The sequence below is a fragment of the Heliangelus exortis genome, chromosome Z, assembly GCF_036169615.1.
Source record: "Heliangelus exortis chromosome Z, bHelExo1.hap1, whole genome shotgun sequence".
Taxonomy (NCBI): domain Eukaryota; kingdom Metazoa; phylum Chordata; class Aves; order Apodiformes; family Trochilidae; genus Heliangelus; species Heliangelus exortis.
Genome location: NC_092454.1, coordinates 39,491,886 through 39,511,895, shown reverse-complemented (window position 1 = coordinate 39,511,895; position 20,010 = coordinate 39,491,886). Strand labels below are relative to the sequence as shown.

Below are 20,010 nucleotides of genomic sequence, written 5' to 3'. Positions count from 1 at the left end.
AAAATATAACTACTTTCAGTTTTTGCATCACATGATTACCAAGTCACAACATAAAACATGGGGAGAAAGTATTTTCATAGGAAATAACCACAGTGATTAAAGTTTTTCACTGTCAAAACCCCTGCATGTGGTAGCAGTGAGAATAAAGATTCCAGAACCAAAGCAAAATGTCCTTATACTTATTTATAGTCACTCAAACTTATGCTGAGATGCTTATCACGATTAGAAATAACAAAGTATCTGCCACCATAGCTCTTTTTGATGCTGTCATTGCACAATTCAGTGTTACACAAACACTGAATCCACAATGTAATATAAACAATGTGATGCAATTTGAGTAACACTTCTCAGTTTTAGCACAAATGAGAGGGTTAACTTTTCAACTGTTTACATAGAAAAGCAAAGAAAGGAAAGAAAGTCAGGCACAGGTCTAATACTATGCCTTGCATATCATCCAGAAAATAAACCACAGATTGAGTTCTACCTACTTTGGATCAATTATTTCCCTTTCCGATGACTCACATATAAAACATGCAATCAACTTAAAATTAGCCCTCAAAAAGCTTGATCTAAAACCTAAGTTTTGAACAAGTTATATGGCTAGAAATATTTTACTTCATTATTTTAATACACTAGAAATAAAAACCAGAAGCAGTCCATAAACAAAAGTGAAACTGACCGGTCTAGTTTCTTTTTCCACTCTGCATGAAATGCAGAGGGTAGTCAAACACAAAATAGAGAAGAAATGTTTAATTAGAAACTTAGAAGCCTTTTTTTTTTTTGTTACTATCTTATTAGAAGCAAAGTTTCTCTTAAATCAGAGGACAACACTCAGCGTCATCTTCAATGCTAAAAGAACACCTACTATCTTTAATATCTTCTTGATTTATATATATTCTTTCTGATGGGTGTGAGGGGTACAAAGTTGAAAGACAGGTAAAAAAAAATATCAAAAATATGAATATGGGTAAAAGCAATGAAAATTAAAAGAGAAAAAAAGCATGACATGAAACAGGAAAAATGTAGATAGAATACGGCCTTGAATTACTTACCATATAATAACCTGGCAAGATCTTCTGAAGAAACTCAGCCTCTTTGTGTTGAACTGTTTTGATGATGAACTTGTCATCACTAGTTACAAAAAATAAGGACCCACTGCCACCTGGGTTGGATAATTCAATTAAAGGCTCACTGCAGATTGAGTACTGGAAAAGACAAAAATTATTTTTCACTGCTATTGCATATGTTACTGAAACACAAGTTTAACACAAAGAACTGCAGGGTCAAATAGGTACAGGAGAACTGTGGAGCTAATTCTTTGGGCTTCAGCCACAGCAACTGACTACTGCACAGCAAGCTGGTTCCCAGAAATTTGGCTGAGAATTGGCAGGGCAGTTATGTGCCACTCTGCCCTGGGCACAGTGCAGAACTGTGCAAAAGCAGTGGCATCTAAGCATGTGTCCCCTCTTCATGTCCCCCTGCACCAGATGGACATTCTGAGGAGCAAAGCAAGTTGCTGAGGTAGAACGAGTCCATCCCCACACCATCAGCAGTGCAAGGTCTGATGTCAGAAGCTTGAAGATGAAATTTCCACTGCAGCTGTTTGCTTTACACAGCCATTAATGGAACAGGTACAGGAAGATGTTAAACCATCACACTGGGAGTAGAGGTTTCTCACTTCAGACAAATAGGCAAGTCCTCTTCATTGAGATTAGGATTGAACCCATTAGAATAATAATCTTGTTATAGCTGCTAATGCAATTTTCTGATTGAAAAGTGCTTGAAAGAGAAAAGCTATAAACCAGGAAGTAGGAAAAATCTGGTTTTGAAAGACCATTAGTTTGGATGCTTAGACAGGCTTTTTCTTCCATGGGGAGACAGTAATAATTACCATCACATTAAGGAGTAAAGAGACATGAACGAATATTCCTTACTAGTAGAACTAGAATTCATACAGAGGCCAATGTAAATTTATTAAATATCCACTAACTCACACTTCATGTTTCACTCAAGCAAAACAAGATGAGACATTAAGCTCAATAACACAAAAATCCTGCTTGCACTAAACTCTAGAGCTTGTTTAAAACATAGTATCATTAAACTTTCATTTACATAGTCTTTTCCTTTGTTATATACCATCAATATTACACACTTGTGGAGATTACATTATTTCAGACTTTGAAAGAAACAACATTACACAGAATATGAATTATAAGCACTGTAAGCACCAGGGAGCTATTATTAGCAATGTAGTTTGTCTTCTGCTCTCCAAAGAACAAAAGGAATAACTATTTCAGTAAAAAATGTCTGGTTTATGGGATCATTGCCTGAGAGAAGTAGAGGAATTCCACAAAAAAAAAAAAGCAAAAAAAAAAAAGCAGTTTTGTTTGTTGAAAACATCTTTCTTTAAATTTAACTGGAGTATTGTCATTTATTTCAGTACGTGATGATAGCAAAGAAAATTGATAAATGAAAACCTAATAAATATATTCTTTTTTTTTGTGAGCATTTGAAGTAAAGACACATGATTCTTCCTATAGACTCAAAACACTGCCTTAATGCATTTTATTAGCCTGGCTCCAACTGAGGTTTTTCCTATGCTCCCAATTTTTAAGAGACTTCTGCATGCTATAAATATATTTCCTGTTTATCTTCTCACTAACCAGCTCTCTCAGGTCCAATTAATATGAGAGACAAGTCTCATTAATGCTCTAGTTGCAACTGTCCACAGATGGAACAGCAACACTAGCCTGTAGCACTACAGATCTTCAGAGCAAGTCAGATGTACTGCAAACCCTGCATTTTTCTTGCTGAAATACATAGAGCTGCATGAGTAACTGTCATTGTTGTAAGCACTTGAAATTAATTACCCCGAACATTAATGTTCAATATAATTGTGTAGCATATGTACAGGCTATTGGCCTACACAATATGCTGGCCATTTTACAGTTAAGTTCATTCTTGTGAAATAAAAGTGTTGCTATAAAAAGAGCCCAGATAATTTTGACTGGACACTTATGAAAGGCAAATCAAAACTGAAAAATAAGAAAATCCCCAGTCCCATGGCAATCAAGTACTTCACGATCAAGAAGTTTCCCTGCAAACTGACAGTAATCCAGGAGGTGTCCAGCTGTTCAAATGCATTTACTCTCATCATCCAGTCTGACTCCCACACTGCATTACTGTTCAACCTCCTTGGAAAAGGTGAAACTGTAAATCTTTGTAAAGCTTTGTCATTGCAAATTAGCAGTGTAAGCTCACATATGCTTGCTGTAATTTCCCCTGTTTTTACTTTACTTCCCTTGCCTTTCAGACAATTTTGGAATTGGAATTACAGTCACTACATGACACATTTAGATTTCACAGAAACAACAAGAAAAGAAGCTGCACTTCATCTTGAAACTAGCTTTTCTAGTTTCCTTTTCCTTGGAAACATATCACTAGTGTCTTCTACTGTGCCAAGAACAAAAAAAATCTGCAACAAGTTGCCTGTCCTGGGAATTTACCTCAGTGATTAGTTTAATCTGAGTGTCACAAAATTTATCAACTGCAGTAAGTCTTTCTACATCTTTCATTCATGCCACTGCAAATGCTTCCTTAGATGGAATTGAAGCTGTATCTGATCAGAGCTTTCTCTGGGAAGTAGAGACTTTCAGCAGCTGGTAACACAGCCTGAATACTTCATCTCTCAACAGGTCCATTAAAGGAGATAAACAACAAATTACATAATGATACCTTTATAAAACTTCAACCCAACTGCGCTTCCTGGCTACTAACATCCATAATTCAAAGGTATAATCTATTTTCATATGTAAGTATTGTCATGAGGGCTAGTAATACAAAATCTATACATAACACTAAAGAATTAAAATCAGACATCCACATTCAACTTGGAGAAGCAAAACCAACCAATTTTGCTTATAATCTCATTGTCCAAGAAGTACCAAAAACTTTGTAACACTTTTAAACACAAGTCAGTGAAGTAATACACTAATATTTTAGCATCACTTTACCTTTCCTTTTTCTTTATTCAAGCTCTTTCAAGAGCTTTTGTTTTTAAAGAAACACTTGTCAGTAATAGAACAAAAAGATCTAGAAGCTCATCCAAAAGAAGTTAACAGTAAAATTCTGAGGTACAAAATTCCTTATTTTTACTTGGACTCCGATTTGTTGGGTGGACTGGCATAAGACAAGTTAGATATGAAGCAAATATCTAGAAGGCAATTCATCCCTCTTTGTTTTCACTCTACCCCTCCGAAATCAGAGCTACAGGAGAAGTAAAATAGTGGGTCCTTGTCCCCGGTAGCATACAAATGGGTTCCACCAAGCTAAGAATGCTTTTATGACAGCAGCAAATGCATCACTTTTTTTTCCTCACATAAGCAGCTGAATGCTGCTTATACTCAGAAGGAATAATTCTTCAATCTCTAAAATACTAAGAACAAAGGAGATACTCTAACATGTTTCTTTGTTGCTGGCTACCCACTTTTCTCAAGGCTAGATGGAAACACATGCAGACAAACACTTCTATAATGAAGTCCATAAATAATGCAAATAACACAAGAGCAGTTTATTAGAACTGAACTGATAAAAGTCACACAAATACTGATTATAACTTCTCTAAAAATAAGGCTCTAAATGAGCAGTAAAGCTCAAGTTACTCTAGTCAATTAAGGCAGTTTTTACAGGAATTTCTCTCAAAGATGAAGAACCAAAATTTCCGTTAAACACTAAAAACATTCAATAGATATATACCACTCCACACACAAAACTTATTACTCATTTGCGACCTTCAAAGCATCCTCTTCTGTCACTATGAAACTAGCATGCATTATAATAATTTGTAACTCAAAGGAAAACAGCAGGATCTTACCAAGTAATCATCAGGCTTGATACCAAAAAGTTCTCTGAAATAGCGGAAGGCAAAAGGTGCATACGTCTTAAACGTGAAGTCAGGATAACGATGAGCAGGGGTAAGACTGCTCCCTTCACTGAAAACAAAAACAAAGCAAAAGCAATTATTACTGAGTAATTTATAGCGACTTCCTTCTTGCAGCTTGTTCTACTGCAGAGCTGCCTAACTCAACCATTGGACTTCTGAGGCAAGAGTCATAAATACAGATAAACCTCCCCATCACCATTAGTCAGTGCCATAGAAATGTCTGAGAGAGACAGATTATTCCCAGTAAATTTCTTTCTCCTGGATAAAGGAAATTATTGCTTTTATCACCAATACCCATTTGCATCAAGTTTGGGTTTAAACTAATGCTACAACTTCTGATACCCCTCCAAGATAAGCCAGTCTCTCTAATTGCTTACTGACACAGGAAGGGTCACCCCACCTCACCTAAGCTTTTGCAAAAAAGTCTGCAAGTCAGCACTGCAGAACAACTTTGCACTGGTTTGGTGACCTCAAGTTTGTAGGGAAGGCAGATGGACACCAAAGACAACACAACAGAGAGGGCAGAACTGTGTGGTCAGAACAGTGGGAAGGAAGCAGGAGCACATACCTTTTAGGGGCCAGCAAACACTAATTGGCTCAGACAAGTATGAAACAACAGCCTCAGCATCAGTCTCTCCTGTGGCATAACTGCAGTTATGGTATCTCTATTTTTTTCTTTTTTTTTTTCTTGCTAGTTCAGTCTAGAATCAGGAAGCCACTTTAAAGTCAGCAAAGCTTTCTGTCTGTCTGCCTGTCATGCCACAGATTTAACTGCAGCTCAATCTAAGCCAACACTGGCTGGGTTGAATAGGAACAGAGGGTACAGACACTTTGGGGGATTTTGGAAAATCATAAGCAGTTACATGCAAAATATAGATTCAAATTAGAAGAGGCACAAGGCTGTAAAATAGTCTGTCTTCAGGGGAAAAAAGTAACATCGTAGACTCCTTAGCTCTTTTCCTTGTTTTATATTTACCATTACCTTGAGATTTAAGGTAAGGGAATAGGTAAGCTGGAAAATGGTGGCAGAAAAAATAAAAACTGCCTGTGCATTCATTTATGATGGAAACCAAAAGAAGTTTCTATGATTTCAACACAAACAAGGACAGCTTTAAGACAAAGCCTGGTCAGTCTGTCTCTGAATGGTTTGACAAATACATCAGTACAAAATCCAACACTTGACACAGTGGCCATAATCAGCTCTTCCAGCACTTCTTTACTCATTTACCTGAACTAGATTGTTCTGAAATGCAGCATGTACACCCACAATTGGTGTAAAAAAAAAACCCAAGAAAGACATAACCAAGCTACACATCCACAGAGCTATGAAAAGGAATAAGTTCCTTTTCATTCCTGCAAAGACTAAATTAAATATCATGGGAATACTTAAGAGTTTTGATAATTTACAATTAATGCTTGTCATATGAACTTCTCACCTTCCATTAATAACAACTTGTAGACAGAAGCATACTCAAACCACCTAGCTTTCTCAGGCTCCAGAAATGCCTGTAGCTCAGGCTCTTCAAGAGGGTATGAAAGGAGGGAAAAAACAATCTGATTTTTGCCTGGAAATCACTAATAAAAACATAGTTGTAGATGACCATACAAAGATATATACAAAGACATTAGAATACTGCTGCCTGCTGCTTGGACTGCTAAACCATATGGTAAACAGGTAGTGAAGGTTCCTAGTCCTAGTGAACTCATCTGATCACTTCATATACTGTATGACAACTCCAAGGTAATAAAATCAAATCCATGTGAATTTATTGTTCCATTACATAGTAAAAAATGCAAAGTAATAGGAATGTAAGCAAAAGACAGTTTTTCTTTGCAGTTAAGATGTCTAATGCTTTCTTACAAGGCCTTTGAGTGGCTCAGAACACTTTCAGTATTGTCTGACATCAAGTTTTCTACATCTAGATGCACCTAATTGAATTTTTGTGCAATATGAGGATGGCACAGGGGTAATATGTAGCTACACTGGGAACTCGCAGACATGTTTTTAAATTAATTTAATTGTTGTGATATGCATACAGAACAGTGTTCTCTGCTGAAGCATCATATCATTATCAGAGAAGATTAATTGTCCAAATTTTATAAAAAAGCCCTTCCTTTCAGTGCATAAATACCATTTCTGTAAGACTTTTTAGTTTCAGCTTCATTGCCTACTAGAATATTTTACAGAATCCCAACAATAAACTCTTCAGTTATGCAGGAAGCAGGATTGCCACAAATTTAAGATTTCTTCATTACCTCTCTGAATTTTGTTGCTACTTTCAACAGAAAAAGCACCCTTCTTTCCAATGACTTCCTACAGTAACAGAAAACCTTGAAATTCGTTGTGGCTGAGTTTGTCCCTTGCTTTTATCTGAAAAGGACAGATTCTTCTGTGCAGAATGCTTGATGTAAAGACATCTCTGCCTTATTGATGCATGAAATTTACTCATCTTCAGGTCTATTAGCCCTGATGAGAACGTATTTCATGGTTTCTTCTCACATTTCCTTGGCACATTTTACAAGTTCATATCACTCTGGCTGTATTACAGTAGATGTAGAAAGCACTGTGTATGAATCAGGCTGGGGAGTTTTGTGAGGATGATTATGTCTCTGATGTTGAACAACAAAAATACCTGTGATCTGTGGAAAAAGAACTGAAGCTGCAAAATGGAGCTGTTTCGGACATAACAGAAATGTACCCTATAAAAAACCAACAAAAAAAAGAGGTAATCATCTAATATTCCTCTTGCATAGTGTGGGGCACAGGGCGACCAGGAAAATGAAAAGGAAAAATAAAGGCTTTTAATATCAGCTTGGATTATGGCAATCTTGAGGAATTCTGGTCTCTATACATATGCTATGACAAAAAATGCCTTGCAAAGATTACAAGGCATTTTAATAACCAAAGCTCTAAGAGCCCACAAAAGCAAAAAGAATGGTAGGTAGTAAAAAAAAAAAAAAACAAAAAAAACCAACAAAACCCCAAATACACAGAGATTTAGCTTACCAGGCAAATTTACAATTAGCCTCTTTCAAATTAACCTGCCTGCTAAACAAGACACCCAGACATATGCCTTGGCAGCCTTTTACAACAGCAACACACTGGCAGGTTGCACTCAGGAGATAGCACACCTATCTCACAGGGTACAGTAAGCTAGATGCACCTCTTGGTAGCAAGCCTTCATCTCAGAGCAATGTTAATACTCTCTTGATGTAGCTGTTAACAAAGAAACAGTCATGCTGTAGTCATGGGCTCATGTTTACCCTTCTTGTACATGTTGTAAAAAGAGTGAAGATGAGGAACAATTCAGTTCTCCAGTTAGAAAGCTAGCATTTAAGATCTTAAAATCAAAATAAAGTAAAACTAAATGCTCCCAATATTCAAAACTAAAAGTATCCAATCTCAGTCTCACTGTCCTTGGATAAAGTTGCACTTTTATAATACATTAAAATGCGTTTAAACTCTACAAACTGCATCCAACAAATACCTATTCACAGATCAGATAGTGCTTTGGTGTATTTATTTCCTAAATAACATTTCTGAGACGTTATTGTTACCTACATGATGTATGTAGGTATTATGGCTACCTGTACAAATAGATACATGCTTGAGTTTTTTTCATACAGTGCAGTAAACCCCAATGGTAATACCCATGCTTCTCACTGTATGTTCTCCTATGCTTTTGGTTACTACACCTTATCATAAGCAGTCCTCTGTAAGGCAGCTTTAAAATATAGCTGTGGATAGTAAATATCTTCAAAATAAGTCAAGCCAATCCTACCTATATTACAGCTGAAAACACAAGCATTTCCTTATGATGATTAATTGACAATTTAATCCAGAAAATCCCAGAAAAAGGGATCTCGGAGTACTTTATGAACAGTTTGCCGACATTATGTCTACATGACCACAAAAACATTGAGGTTATCAGTTTACCAAGAATTTGACATTAACCAAGAAGTAGCCAAGACCAGTAAGCCACAGTGAATGTGGTTTTGCTCTTGTTGCCACAGTATCCCCATTTTGAATACTAATTGTTTTGCAAACAGTTTTGCTACCACACTGCAAACACTGTTGCAGAACAGGGGTCACCCTGTGAACCTCTGCAAATGAAGCACTGCATAAGAGCTGCGGTGCTTTATCAAAGGTTTCAGGCCACTTTCTCATCTGTCTGGTGAAACTGCCCAACTGACAACAAACACAGTGGCATAAATTACCTGACAGCTAAGATTAGTGTGAACATCTGAGCACTATTCACATCAAGCCTGCACACCACTCTGTACTTTTATTACACAGACACTACACAGAGCCCATCAAGTCACCTACGACAAAAGTTTGGTACCAAGGTATTTCCAAGGGCAAGTGTCAGTTTTCCTCTTTTTTCAAAATCATTCCTGGAAAACATACCAGAAAACAGTTTTAGTTTTAGACATAGGGTAAGATCAAGACTGGTTAAATTATGCCCAGGGTTTTGCTCTTATTAGTGCTCTTGACTACTTATTTGGGCTGTCATACTATACTATCATAATACAATATTAAGCTTTTGACATTAAATAGCAGAAAGCACTAAATAACCTTTCATTAGCATCACAAGAAAGTAACTTGTAACTGAACCTGTTCACTGTACAGATGATCATAGGATGCCTACAGCTCAACAGCATCTAACAGGCTAGTTAAATTAGAAACCATATCAAGCAGCATCTAACAGGCTAGTTAAATTAGAAACCACACCAAGCATTCTCAATACACAGGGTCTAGACACTGAAAGGAAAGCATACTAGGAAGGGAAGTGCACACAAGACTGATAAACAGCTTTCTGCAGAAAGGTTACACCCACACTTGTGCATAGCAGCAGCCTCCACACCTAAGGAAAGAAGAGATGGAGCCTGAAGCACGCTGCCTTGCTCCAGATGCTCTGTATTTCTGAAGCTGCAAACGACAAACTACCCAAAGGTAGCTGACTGAATGGAGCAGCTCCTGTTCAGCTTGTCAGGCCTCATCATTAACATGAGCCTCCTTAGTATGTGTCTGCTGGAAATGCTTCAGCAAGCTGCCCACATTGCCAGCTCACAGGCAGCTGCATGCCCCGTGCCCATGGGATGTGCTTAAGCCACCACTGCTGACACAGCTGGGCTCACTACCTGACCAACAAGCCTCTCTGACCACTGACATGTTACTGGGAGACAGCTCCACAGATAAATACAACAGCTGTCAAAACACTGCCAAGTTGGGGCACACTACACAAATTACTGAAGACAAAAAGTACCAAATGAAGTGGTTCCAACCAAGGCAGTCAGGGGCACAGTGTAAGGGGAGAATATGCCCCACACAACTGAAGCACAGGACAGAGAGCACAACCTTCCCACAACCTTCCTGTGGGATGCACAACCTTCCCACAACTCTGTTGCCTGATTTCCAAAGCACTGTTTAAAAGCCAGAAGACAGGCTACTTGGTAGCTCCCCATGCAGTTTCACTCTATTCAGAGAGATGGTTGGAGACTTCAGACACTGCTATCTTCAGTGCCTGCTGAAGACTGCTATCAACAGGGCCACTGTAGAATGCACTTGTTTCTAAGTCTAAGGAGCTCAGTCTGTACAGCTGTTCTCAATGAACTCCTATATAACAGCCCCTAATAATACCTCAGTTCCCCAAAGCACCATGCTATAAACTCCTGAGCAGGGTGAAGACGAAGGGATGAAGGAGATGTCACAACGTGAAGCAGAAAGCAACAAAAGCACTCCTCTAGTCTCTCCACCACTGATGTGTACAAATGAAAGCAATGACCTTTGCAATTCATATCCACCTCATATCTCATACAGAGATGCCCATACATCACTTAAAGTCATTTCCTAAAATAAAAATCTAAACTAATCTGGGCTAAACTGACCAATTTAAGCCACTTAAAAAGTAACACTGGATAAGGCAAAACCTGCAGTCCATGGAATTACTGTGTTACTCACACAGTGAGTAGGGTAGTTAAGTTAAGTTCAGGTCTGAACAGACCATTGTTTTTCCCTTGGTGCTTTTCTCCCTTCTTCATGACTCCTAAACACTGATGGAAGTGTTTTGCTATGGTTACCAAAGCTGAGATACAGGTGGTGCTGAGGTACATACTTCAGGGGCTAAGAGATACACAGAGACTACTTACCTTCTCTGTGTATTATAAATTTTCATTGATAAAATTTACGAACAGCTAGTTTCCTCTAACAGCAAAAGGGCACAGATAAAACTGTTTTGTTTGCTTGCAGGTAGGATTCTGTTTCATTGCATTTCTACTATCTCACATCTATTTTATCACTGCCACCATAACAGTGAGCCTGTTGCTGAGGGTGCAAGAGCAGAGGGTGCACCCACAACTCTGCCAAACAGCTGTCCTCTCACCTTGCTGCCACAAGCAGAGGAAAGGTGTAGACAGAGAAGTTGGAGCAGGACAGCTTGCAATGAGGCAGGTTGCTGTGAACAGGGATGGCATGACTGCTGTGCATGAAGGAAAGCCCATCTGAATTATGCACACCCAAGACAAGGGGGAAAATGCTGGTTCTTGCTCGCTAAGCTACCTGTTTCAGCACCATACCTGCAGTCAGGTTACCCTCCAGCTGTGGATATCTGGCAAAGAACTAACTTGGTATCAGCTTCCTCCACTGTGCTTCTAGGTACAGACCAGCCCACTGGACCTGCTGGTCTAACTCATTCCAACTAGTTTCAGCTAGCTGCTTTCAACACCGACCAATCCAAAGGTGGTGGAGGGGATAATTTATGGAATGACTTTTAATATGGTCTTCACACGTGGGTACCCTGCTAGGAAAAAGTGAAAATCACCTGCAGTGCACCTTGGGAGTGCAGCCTTATCTGGAAAAAAAAAAAATGCCATCTTAGCTTATCACCTCCCTCTAGGGTAACAAAACTACCTAAAGATATGATTCAGGAGCAATGTCATTATGAAAAATTCAACATCCCAACACTCTCAACCAGTAGGAAAGAAGCTTGTATCGTTACATGCTACCCTGAAATATTACAATTCATACAAACTAATACCACTTTGGATTGCAATAATTTTAGCTAAATAAATATGCAGGTTGCACTGAGACATAGGAAGGACTTGAAATTTGACATTTCTATGCATCACCATAAGAAATCAAGGGCCAGGGTTAAGAGATTGCTATGGATAACCAGCTTGTAGTTTCACAAAATGTTATCAGCAAGTAATCTTTAGAGAGGTTCTGTATATACTCCTCCTTACCACACAGCTATGCAAAAAAAAAAAACACCTATGCTGCTCTGATGATTACTTTCATTTGTCTAATTGTCCTCATATGCTTTATTTATCTATTAATAGGAAATTGTCCAGAAAGATGCTACTTAACCTTTTATAACAAATTCTACATTAGTGCACACAGGCTATTCTTTCTGTCTTTGTTTTCTTTTTAAGACAGAAGGAATCTTTGCCAGCTTTCACTTAAAACCAGCAGAAAAGAGAAAAATCTCATTTATGAATGTACATACATATAGGTTTTACAGTAGAGAAGTCATACACAATACTGTGGACTGCAAACCATTTTATTTTACTTGCTCATTTACTATTATGTTAAGATAGAGACTGCATTATTTTCCAGACTGGTGCTATGTAATGAAACAGTTTTAGCACGTGTGTTTCATTTAACTTTCCATGAAGAACACAGCTAGTAGCACAGCCTAACAAACTACAGAAGCCTGCATTCCTGACACATTTCACAACTATGATGGCTCATTCCCTCCCACTCCGTTTTTCAGACCAATAAAAACTTCGCTATATGACATGCAAATTTTTCAGCTGTAATTTGTTTTTCTAAAAAGCAAACAAAATTGTGATTACAGTGCATGAAAACACATGCACATAGTTAACATCAATTTACCTAGCCTCCAAGAGAAAGGCTACAGAACAGTGCACAAACCTTAAAGCTAATACCAGAATAAGGTTGTGAATATCCCCAGTTACTAGGAACTAAGGAAGGTAATGTTAAAACTCCATTTCATGTAAATAATTTTTCTTCTTCTCAAAGAATATCTTTGTCTTAGTATGACCTTAATTTTTCTCATCAGCATAACTATATTATTACAAATTCTATACCATCAACTTGGTAGTGACACAAGTGACCTTGGAGATGGTCAAATGAAAAGCAGTAATAGTGCACAACATGCAGTCAGCTTGTAAGAGCTGACCCTCACTCCCAGACTGAAGTTCTGTCTAGGAACTTGTAGTGTCATGCAAATTCTTATATTACTCTTAACACTGCAGGACTTGAATTTTCATGAATTTTGACATCTCAACAAGATGGTTAAGTATTATTCTCAGGTTTTAAAACTAAACTATGCATGTGAATATTGGACATAACACATCATTGCACATAGAGCAACAAATCGCTTCCAATTGCAATGAACAGCTTCTTTAATTGAAAGTGTCAAGATTACTTTCCTTCTCTATAAATGACAAGTTTCAAATCTTCAGTTGAAGTGTGATCTTCCCAGTTTTCTCCCCAGCCTCACTTTCAACAGGAACATGAAGAGAGGGTAATTTTCAAGTTGTCACACATTAAACTTACTCTAACCCCATTTTTTTAGAACTGGAAAACAATCTTTGTTTGAAACATAAATTGAAAATAAATAATTAGGCTTGTCCTTACCTCGGTAGGGAGACACTTTCCACTACATAAAAGTCCTGCATAAGAACATCTCTGACCGATTTTGATGTAAGGTTTCCTACTGTGTATCCTATTCCCAGCTGGATAAGACCTCTAATAGCTGAGGATGCAGTCTGCATGGAAAGTAAGAAATCAAGCATGAGTTTGCTAAAAACATATTTCTATTCTTTATCAATTACATTATATGCTAAACTCTTGGTTATTTTTGTAATAACAACGCCATGTCATCTTCACCTCGTAGGCTTCAGAGATAACTGCTTCGAGACTTAAAACAAATACCATGTTGTATCATAACTACAAAAATCAGTTCTCTGGTTGTATACACTGAAACTTTTAAAAATGCCCCCCAAATTGACATTGTTTTCTAATTCAGACATTTCTGATCTAACTCCTTCAGGAGTTTGAAACAGCATGCATTATCCTCTAGAAAAAAACAGCCACAAATTTTATACAATTGCACATGCATGCCAAGGCATGACAAGCAGGTTGATGGTTTAAATACAGTTTCTGGGTACAAATGTATGTATTAAGTTCTGCTTAAGAGTCAGTGCAAGAGGTGAATGAACTGGGTGGGAATCCAAAGAGAGATGAAAGTGGTGTGGAAGAAAAAAAATCTCTCTATAAACATCTATGTGTATAGAGTGAAATGTCTTGAATTCAATGAACAGGGCTTGCAAGGGATAAAAGGGCTCAAAAGGACAGTGCCAAATTGTGATAGCCACTCTATATTTAAATTGAGACAATCTCTGAAACTTTCTCATGCTGACTACACAAACTTTCTGGACAGAGAAAAAAAAAAGACAGAACTCAGTCAAAATAAGAAATTAGGGAATAGAATTCTTAAAAAAAGAAGTAGGGAGTGAAGAAGGAAAACCACTGGCAAGGGAAAGAAGTCTGTCAGGAAGGAAATATCTTCTTTTGGCATGGTGTATTTCCACCAGTTTGAGGATACCATTGTGATGCCTGTTTTCAGGTTTCACCTCCCACACACCAAGCAGGAGACTGTACCACGGAGGCAAAGAACAGCAGAAGTTTCATGGTCAGAACTATTTGAACAAAAATATATCAGGAGTTGGAATTGCATAAGAAAAGGTTCAAGGAAACAAAACTACTCTTGTTATGAGACAAGAGAACAGCATATGAGAACAGTGTATGCTAGAGTGACTGCTTATTTTTAGAAAAGACAGTGTGTAGCTCCTAAATAATTAAGACTGCACATCAAGCAGAACTTGCCCTTGCATAACAGTTCAGAACAGGCAGTTTGTTCGAACAAACAACACCATTCTTAGACTGCTACTTTGACCATTAAAAATATTTGGCTTTGTGTCATAAGAAGATTCACATTTTTCTTTCCTTGAAAGGCCTCTATTCATGAATGATTAATGCCCAAAAAAGCAGTAATTATGTAGCTCTGATCAAAACAATACACATACAAATAGGATTTCTGCTTCACATCTGGATGCCCATCTTGTTCTGTGCCTCAGCAAAAGGACTATGTCTGAAAGAGCAGCAGATAGCACAGTACTGTATTTTATAAACAAGGGAAGGTAAGCCATTAAAAAAAACAAAACCAAAGCAAACAAACAAAAAAGAGGCAGGTAACGTGCCAATGTAATTTCAGGAGGATAGCTCTGGATCACCCTTCAAGCTCATAAACAGTATCTGTAGGATTTCTGCAAATTCAAAGACCTAGTCTTCGGCCTTCTACTAGTACGTTGCAGATCTTACACATATGATTACCTTCTCATTAATTTCCAGTCCTATTCAAGACATGCTGTTTAACAGAAAAGCGGTGTTATGAAATAATTTTGGATATTTTAAGAACTGCTTTAAAACAAATTGATAGCAATTACAGGATGCTGCATGCAACTGCTGACCCCAAGGTCAGTTGTGAGCAACTGTGGCAAGTTAAACCCAACACAGGCTATGGTCTTACCAAATGAAAAGTTTGTTTTTACAAGCCTTAAAATGAAAGCTACACAAACCCTCAGATTTGTCTCAATACAAACATACACCTGGTTTTGGACCCATTTAAATAATAATAATGATAATAATTATAATTAATTTCATTACTATTATTATAGTTATAATTATTATAATTAATAATAATAATAGTAATTATTATTATTATAGTGATTAGTAATGGAATCCAAAGAAGGGATAAAAAGGCTGCTCCCTCAAGCCTTGGAGGAAATTGTCTTGATTCATCTGTTTTATGACTACAAAAGTATATTTATTGGAATATAAAAATGTGAATGGAAAAACTGATCTCTTACAAGCAATCTTCCTTACTCAGACACTTTTAGTGCCCAAGAAAACAACAAAATCTAGTTTTAAGCCTAAGCCCCTTATTGCTTTCAATTCCTCTTGAATACTTTCTCCCTGTAGACCAAGCAAAAAATTCAGCCACAAGTGAAATTTTGTGGCACAAGTTTTCTCTTTCAGGACTGAAATAAATTTTTCTTCCTATTAGCCTCATGTGGTGGCTTAGAAAGCCTGCACATCAGCTGTAACTGTACACTGACCATATACAGTGTCTCTTGGATCTTTTAAACTATTATCAGCATCTTCGAGAGCTCTAAGAAATTGAAGTATGAGAATAATCAGCAGGACAATCAACTTCAGCTCATGAATTTTAGACTCTGAAACTAATTGCATTTGTATTACATGGTGCACATTGTGACAACTGTCTTTATTATCTGAAGGGGCACAAGGAAGCAGAAGTTTGACCATCATCCTTTTGCTGATTAGGGTACTATTACCTACTGCACAGGTACTTTGGTGGGTTTTGTACTGACAACAAAGACAAAAACTCACTAACATGTTGCCAATTTCACATTAAACTACATTTTATCGCCTCTAATATTGTGGTTTCTAATGTGCCAAGATAATCTAATGTTGCCATCCATCCTCCTTGGCAACACGTAACTGCATAAACTAGCCCAGGTCTTAGTGATTTTGCTCTTCCTTTCCGAGGCTACTGCTGAAAATGACAGACCTGCTCTTTCCTCTCCAACCCCCAAAATCTATGCATTGGCATCCCTGCACCAGCAACCACTTCTCTATGTCCAGCAAATCAGGAACAAAATAACTCATATAACTACAAGTTTTCATGCAGGGTCAGTTCCCAGGTTTATTGAAGTACTAAGGTCAGACACCCAGCTGAACTGAGAAACCAATCAAAGAAAAAAAAACAACCAACCAACCAAAAACACTCTACAGCCCCACAGCATAACCAAACTGGATCCTGGATTTTATTTGTGTTTAACTTTCTACTGACTACAAAGGACAAATGAAGTTTGAATGAGCAAAAAGCCTACCTCCTCAAAATGAATGTGCCATTGCCATCACAACATACCTTACTGGAGAATAAATTTATGTTAATTCAATGCTTAGTGCCAAATAGTCAGCAAGCTCTGTACTTGGTAGTGGGACTCCTGGATTTCTCTCCAAAGCAAGACTTTTACACAAATTCAGGTTAAACTGTATCTTATGTGGATTATGAGAAGGAAAGCACAAAATTATTTGTTTAAGTATAATGTAAATTACAATTACTGCAGCCATGTAAACTTAGAAAATGCCCACTCCCTGCCCTACTACCCCAGAATGACAGTATTTCAAAGCAAGCAGGGACATTTCTCACCCACCTACCACCTGTTAAATGGGAACAGACCAAATAAGGAAAAAGAGCTGCATTACAGGAAATTTACTGGGGATAAAGTGCTCCAGGAGAAGTTCCACAGTTTAAGTTGCTGAAGCAATACCTCCATGGCAGACTCTGCTAGACTCAGCTTCACGCTGAACTTGAATGGGATCACCCTTTTGATTTCTCTGTATCCAACAGATTAGCAAATAATATTGTAACAACTTTTGTTATTTTCACCTCAAGCTACAATTAAGCTCACTTGTGCAGCACATAAAATGCTAAGGTAACCCAACTTTAGTACTCTCACATTTTTTATTTTAGTCAGTTTGCCTTGCTGTCCACAACATGAACATACTGAAAATGAAACTTAATTCTTCCTCTTGTCTGCTGCCTCTGCAGTTTTATCCATGCATATAAAAGCTCAAATTGTCTTCACTCTGATGAAACATGCCTTGTCTCTTTTTTGACAAAAGTAATAATTTGTATTCTATATATATGTTGTACAGCATTGTTAAAAGGCCAGATGAAAAATTATGTGCAGAGTTATAATGCACAGCAACAGGTTACAGGATGAAAATACAGTACAGAACACAGTTAGCTATATGGAATATCTTTATCACCAAAAAATATCCTAGCACTGGATGCACTGCCTCATGAATGTCTCAGGTTCTTTACATATGGGTCTTCCACTCACTCTACATCACTCTAAGCTGAGAGCCTTTTTCAGAGCAGCAAAATATGAGCACTTAAATCCTTTCAAATCAGGTATTAAGTTTATGTGTGATCTCATGAATGTATTAACAGGATTGTTTTTCCTACAGATAATTGTATTCAGGCCAGTTCTGTATAATTCAAATTGGTTGTTTTCATAAAAGAAAGGTGTTAATCAGACATGTGAAGGCAGTTTACCTTCAGATCACAAGAGATCAATGGAATTGAAGCTATTTAACAACTGTGCAAGTTACGGACAAGGCTACTGGAAGAACTGGAATAGTCCGTTCTTTAAAAAAGTAACAAAAAAATTCCAGGGATGACTAAAGTATAGGTACTATATAGAACAGTATGGTACTTTATCATATTATATTCAGAAAGTACATTATACCTTGTTCAGTAACTATTTCCACTAGAATGTGATGTTTGTAAATGTCTGGCAAACCTAATTAACCATTGATATGATGGTAAAGGATTGGTTCTGGGTACCTAGCACACAAAGAGTTAATTCTTTTAGTTTTCTTGTATTGTTTCCATACTTATACAGGACTACTAATGACAGAGAACACGTCATTTAGCAAACCATGAGCAGATAAAAACTGAGTGGGATGCAAGGTTTGTTTACTTCTATAGAGGCTCCCCACTGCTCTTAATCATACAGTTATTTAAGTGTCAATTGTTCTTTATTAAGTCTTGATGCATTCCCCACAAGCATCTCAGGAAAAATGTTAACTCCAGCATTCTTGTTTTCTTTAAGAGTAGACATCATAGGGATGTCATTTAGGACTATGTGGGTGTAAACTATGTCCTTGTTTACCCATTCTCCCTTTTTATAACTCCTTTTATCAGTTTGACCTATGAACTTTCTGGGGCAAAGATGGCGATTCTCCCAGAAGACACCTGCCTTATTGTATGTGTAATAAAGCAATGAAAAAATCCAAACTCATTCACAGCAAATCCTTCCTCTGGAAGGCAAGATGATGTTTACTTTCTTCCACCCTTCGTACTGCTATCAAAGAGGTTTGAAAATCTGCCTAATGAAATGGAGATACCCAGTTACCAGAGTTCTGTGCAAGAGACAGGGAAAAAAAGGCACCTGAGCAAAAGCTACCACTGATTAACAGCACTTCACAGCCATGCTTCTTTCCGGGTAGCTCCTATTAGTCAATTTATTTTCACTACTTTCTGTGGAGAAGCCTGCTCTCCTCTGACTCACCAGCCCACTCTGCTGCCTGGTGGGACTGAATGAACTGAGCTGCTGTAGAATAGATGCATGTAAATGCCTTCTTTCTGTGAAGTAAGCATACCTTCAGTGAAGTAAAAAAAAAAAATCCACTGGGTCTCAATTGGACAAAATTATTAAAGCCACATGGGTTACACCAGATGTGAATTATGTGAATTTTGTACTGCAGGTAAGCATTTGCTCTTACTGAAAGAGCCAGAGATCCCATGCAAACTCCTGAAAGGATACACAGCCTTCATACTTTTGTAAACCCTTAAAGCCAAACCACCTGAGGACAGTGCCTGCTGAAACAGAGCTTGCGTTCTCCACACAACATTTAAAAAGAACATTGGGAAGTTGCAACTAGAATCCAGATGTATGTGGACTTATTGCCATGTTCACTGCTTCTGCTCTTTCTTTCTTGAGTGCCTGCTGCTCTTACATTCCCATTGAAAGAACACTTCTTGTAGCTGCTTCTGCTAAAGCTTCTGGAAGTGGCTACCCCATCTCAGCATGCTCCCTGCAGTTGCCACATTTCAGCTATTTTCCTTTTATATTAAATAATGATCAAGGACATAAAAATAGAGCTACTACAAAATCCCACTGACTGAACTAGTTCTACTCTTTCTCCACAACTTGCAGCCCTGGGTCACTATAGCTATCATACTCCACTCTTCCTTCAGCTCATGCTGTTTGTCCATCTGCTACAGGTCACACTTCATGAAGCTGGACTACTGCCCATCACCCTCACCTCTGGATCTTGATGATGATGATGGTGGTGCAGAGTGTGCAGGGTATGAATGTCTGTT

The 20,010-nt window shown here is 37.8% G+C and overlaps 1 protein-coding gene across 17 annotated transcripts in view; it reads right to left on the bottom strand.

Annotated features, from left to right (window-relative positions):
* Positions 1–20,010, bottom strand: part of PIP5K1B (phosphatidylinositol-4-phosphate 5-kinase type 1 beta) — an 88,548-nt gene that overhangs the window by 36,622 nt on the left and 31,916 nt on the right. For all 17 annotated transcript variants that reach the window (XM_071732001.1, XM_071732002.1, XM_071732004.1 and 14 more), the window contains 3 exons: positions 13,605–13,735; positions 4,874–4,991; positions 1,053–1,205 (listed from right to left, as the gene is read on the bottom strand). In XM_071732001.1, the coding sequence (XP_071588102.1) occupies positions 1,053–1,205; positions 4,874–4,991; positions 13,605–13,735 (402 nt within the window). The remainder of the gene's footprint in view (positions 1–1,052; positions 1,206–4,873; positions 4,992–13,604; positions 13,736–20,010) is intronic.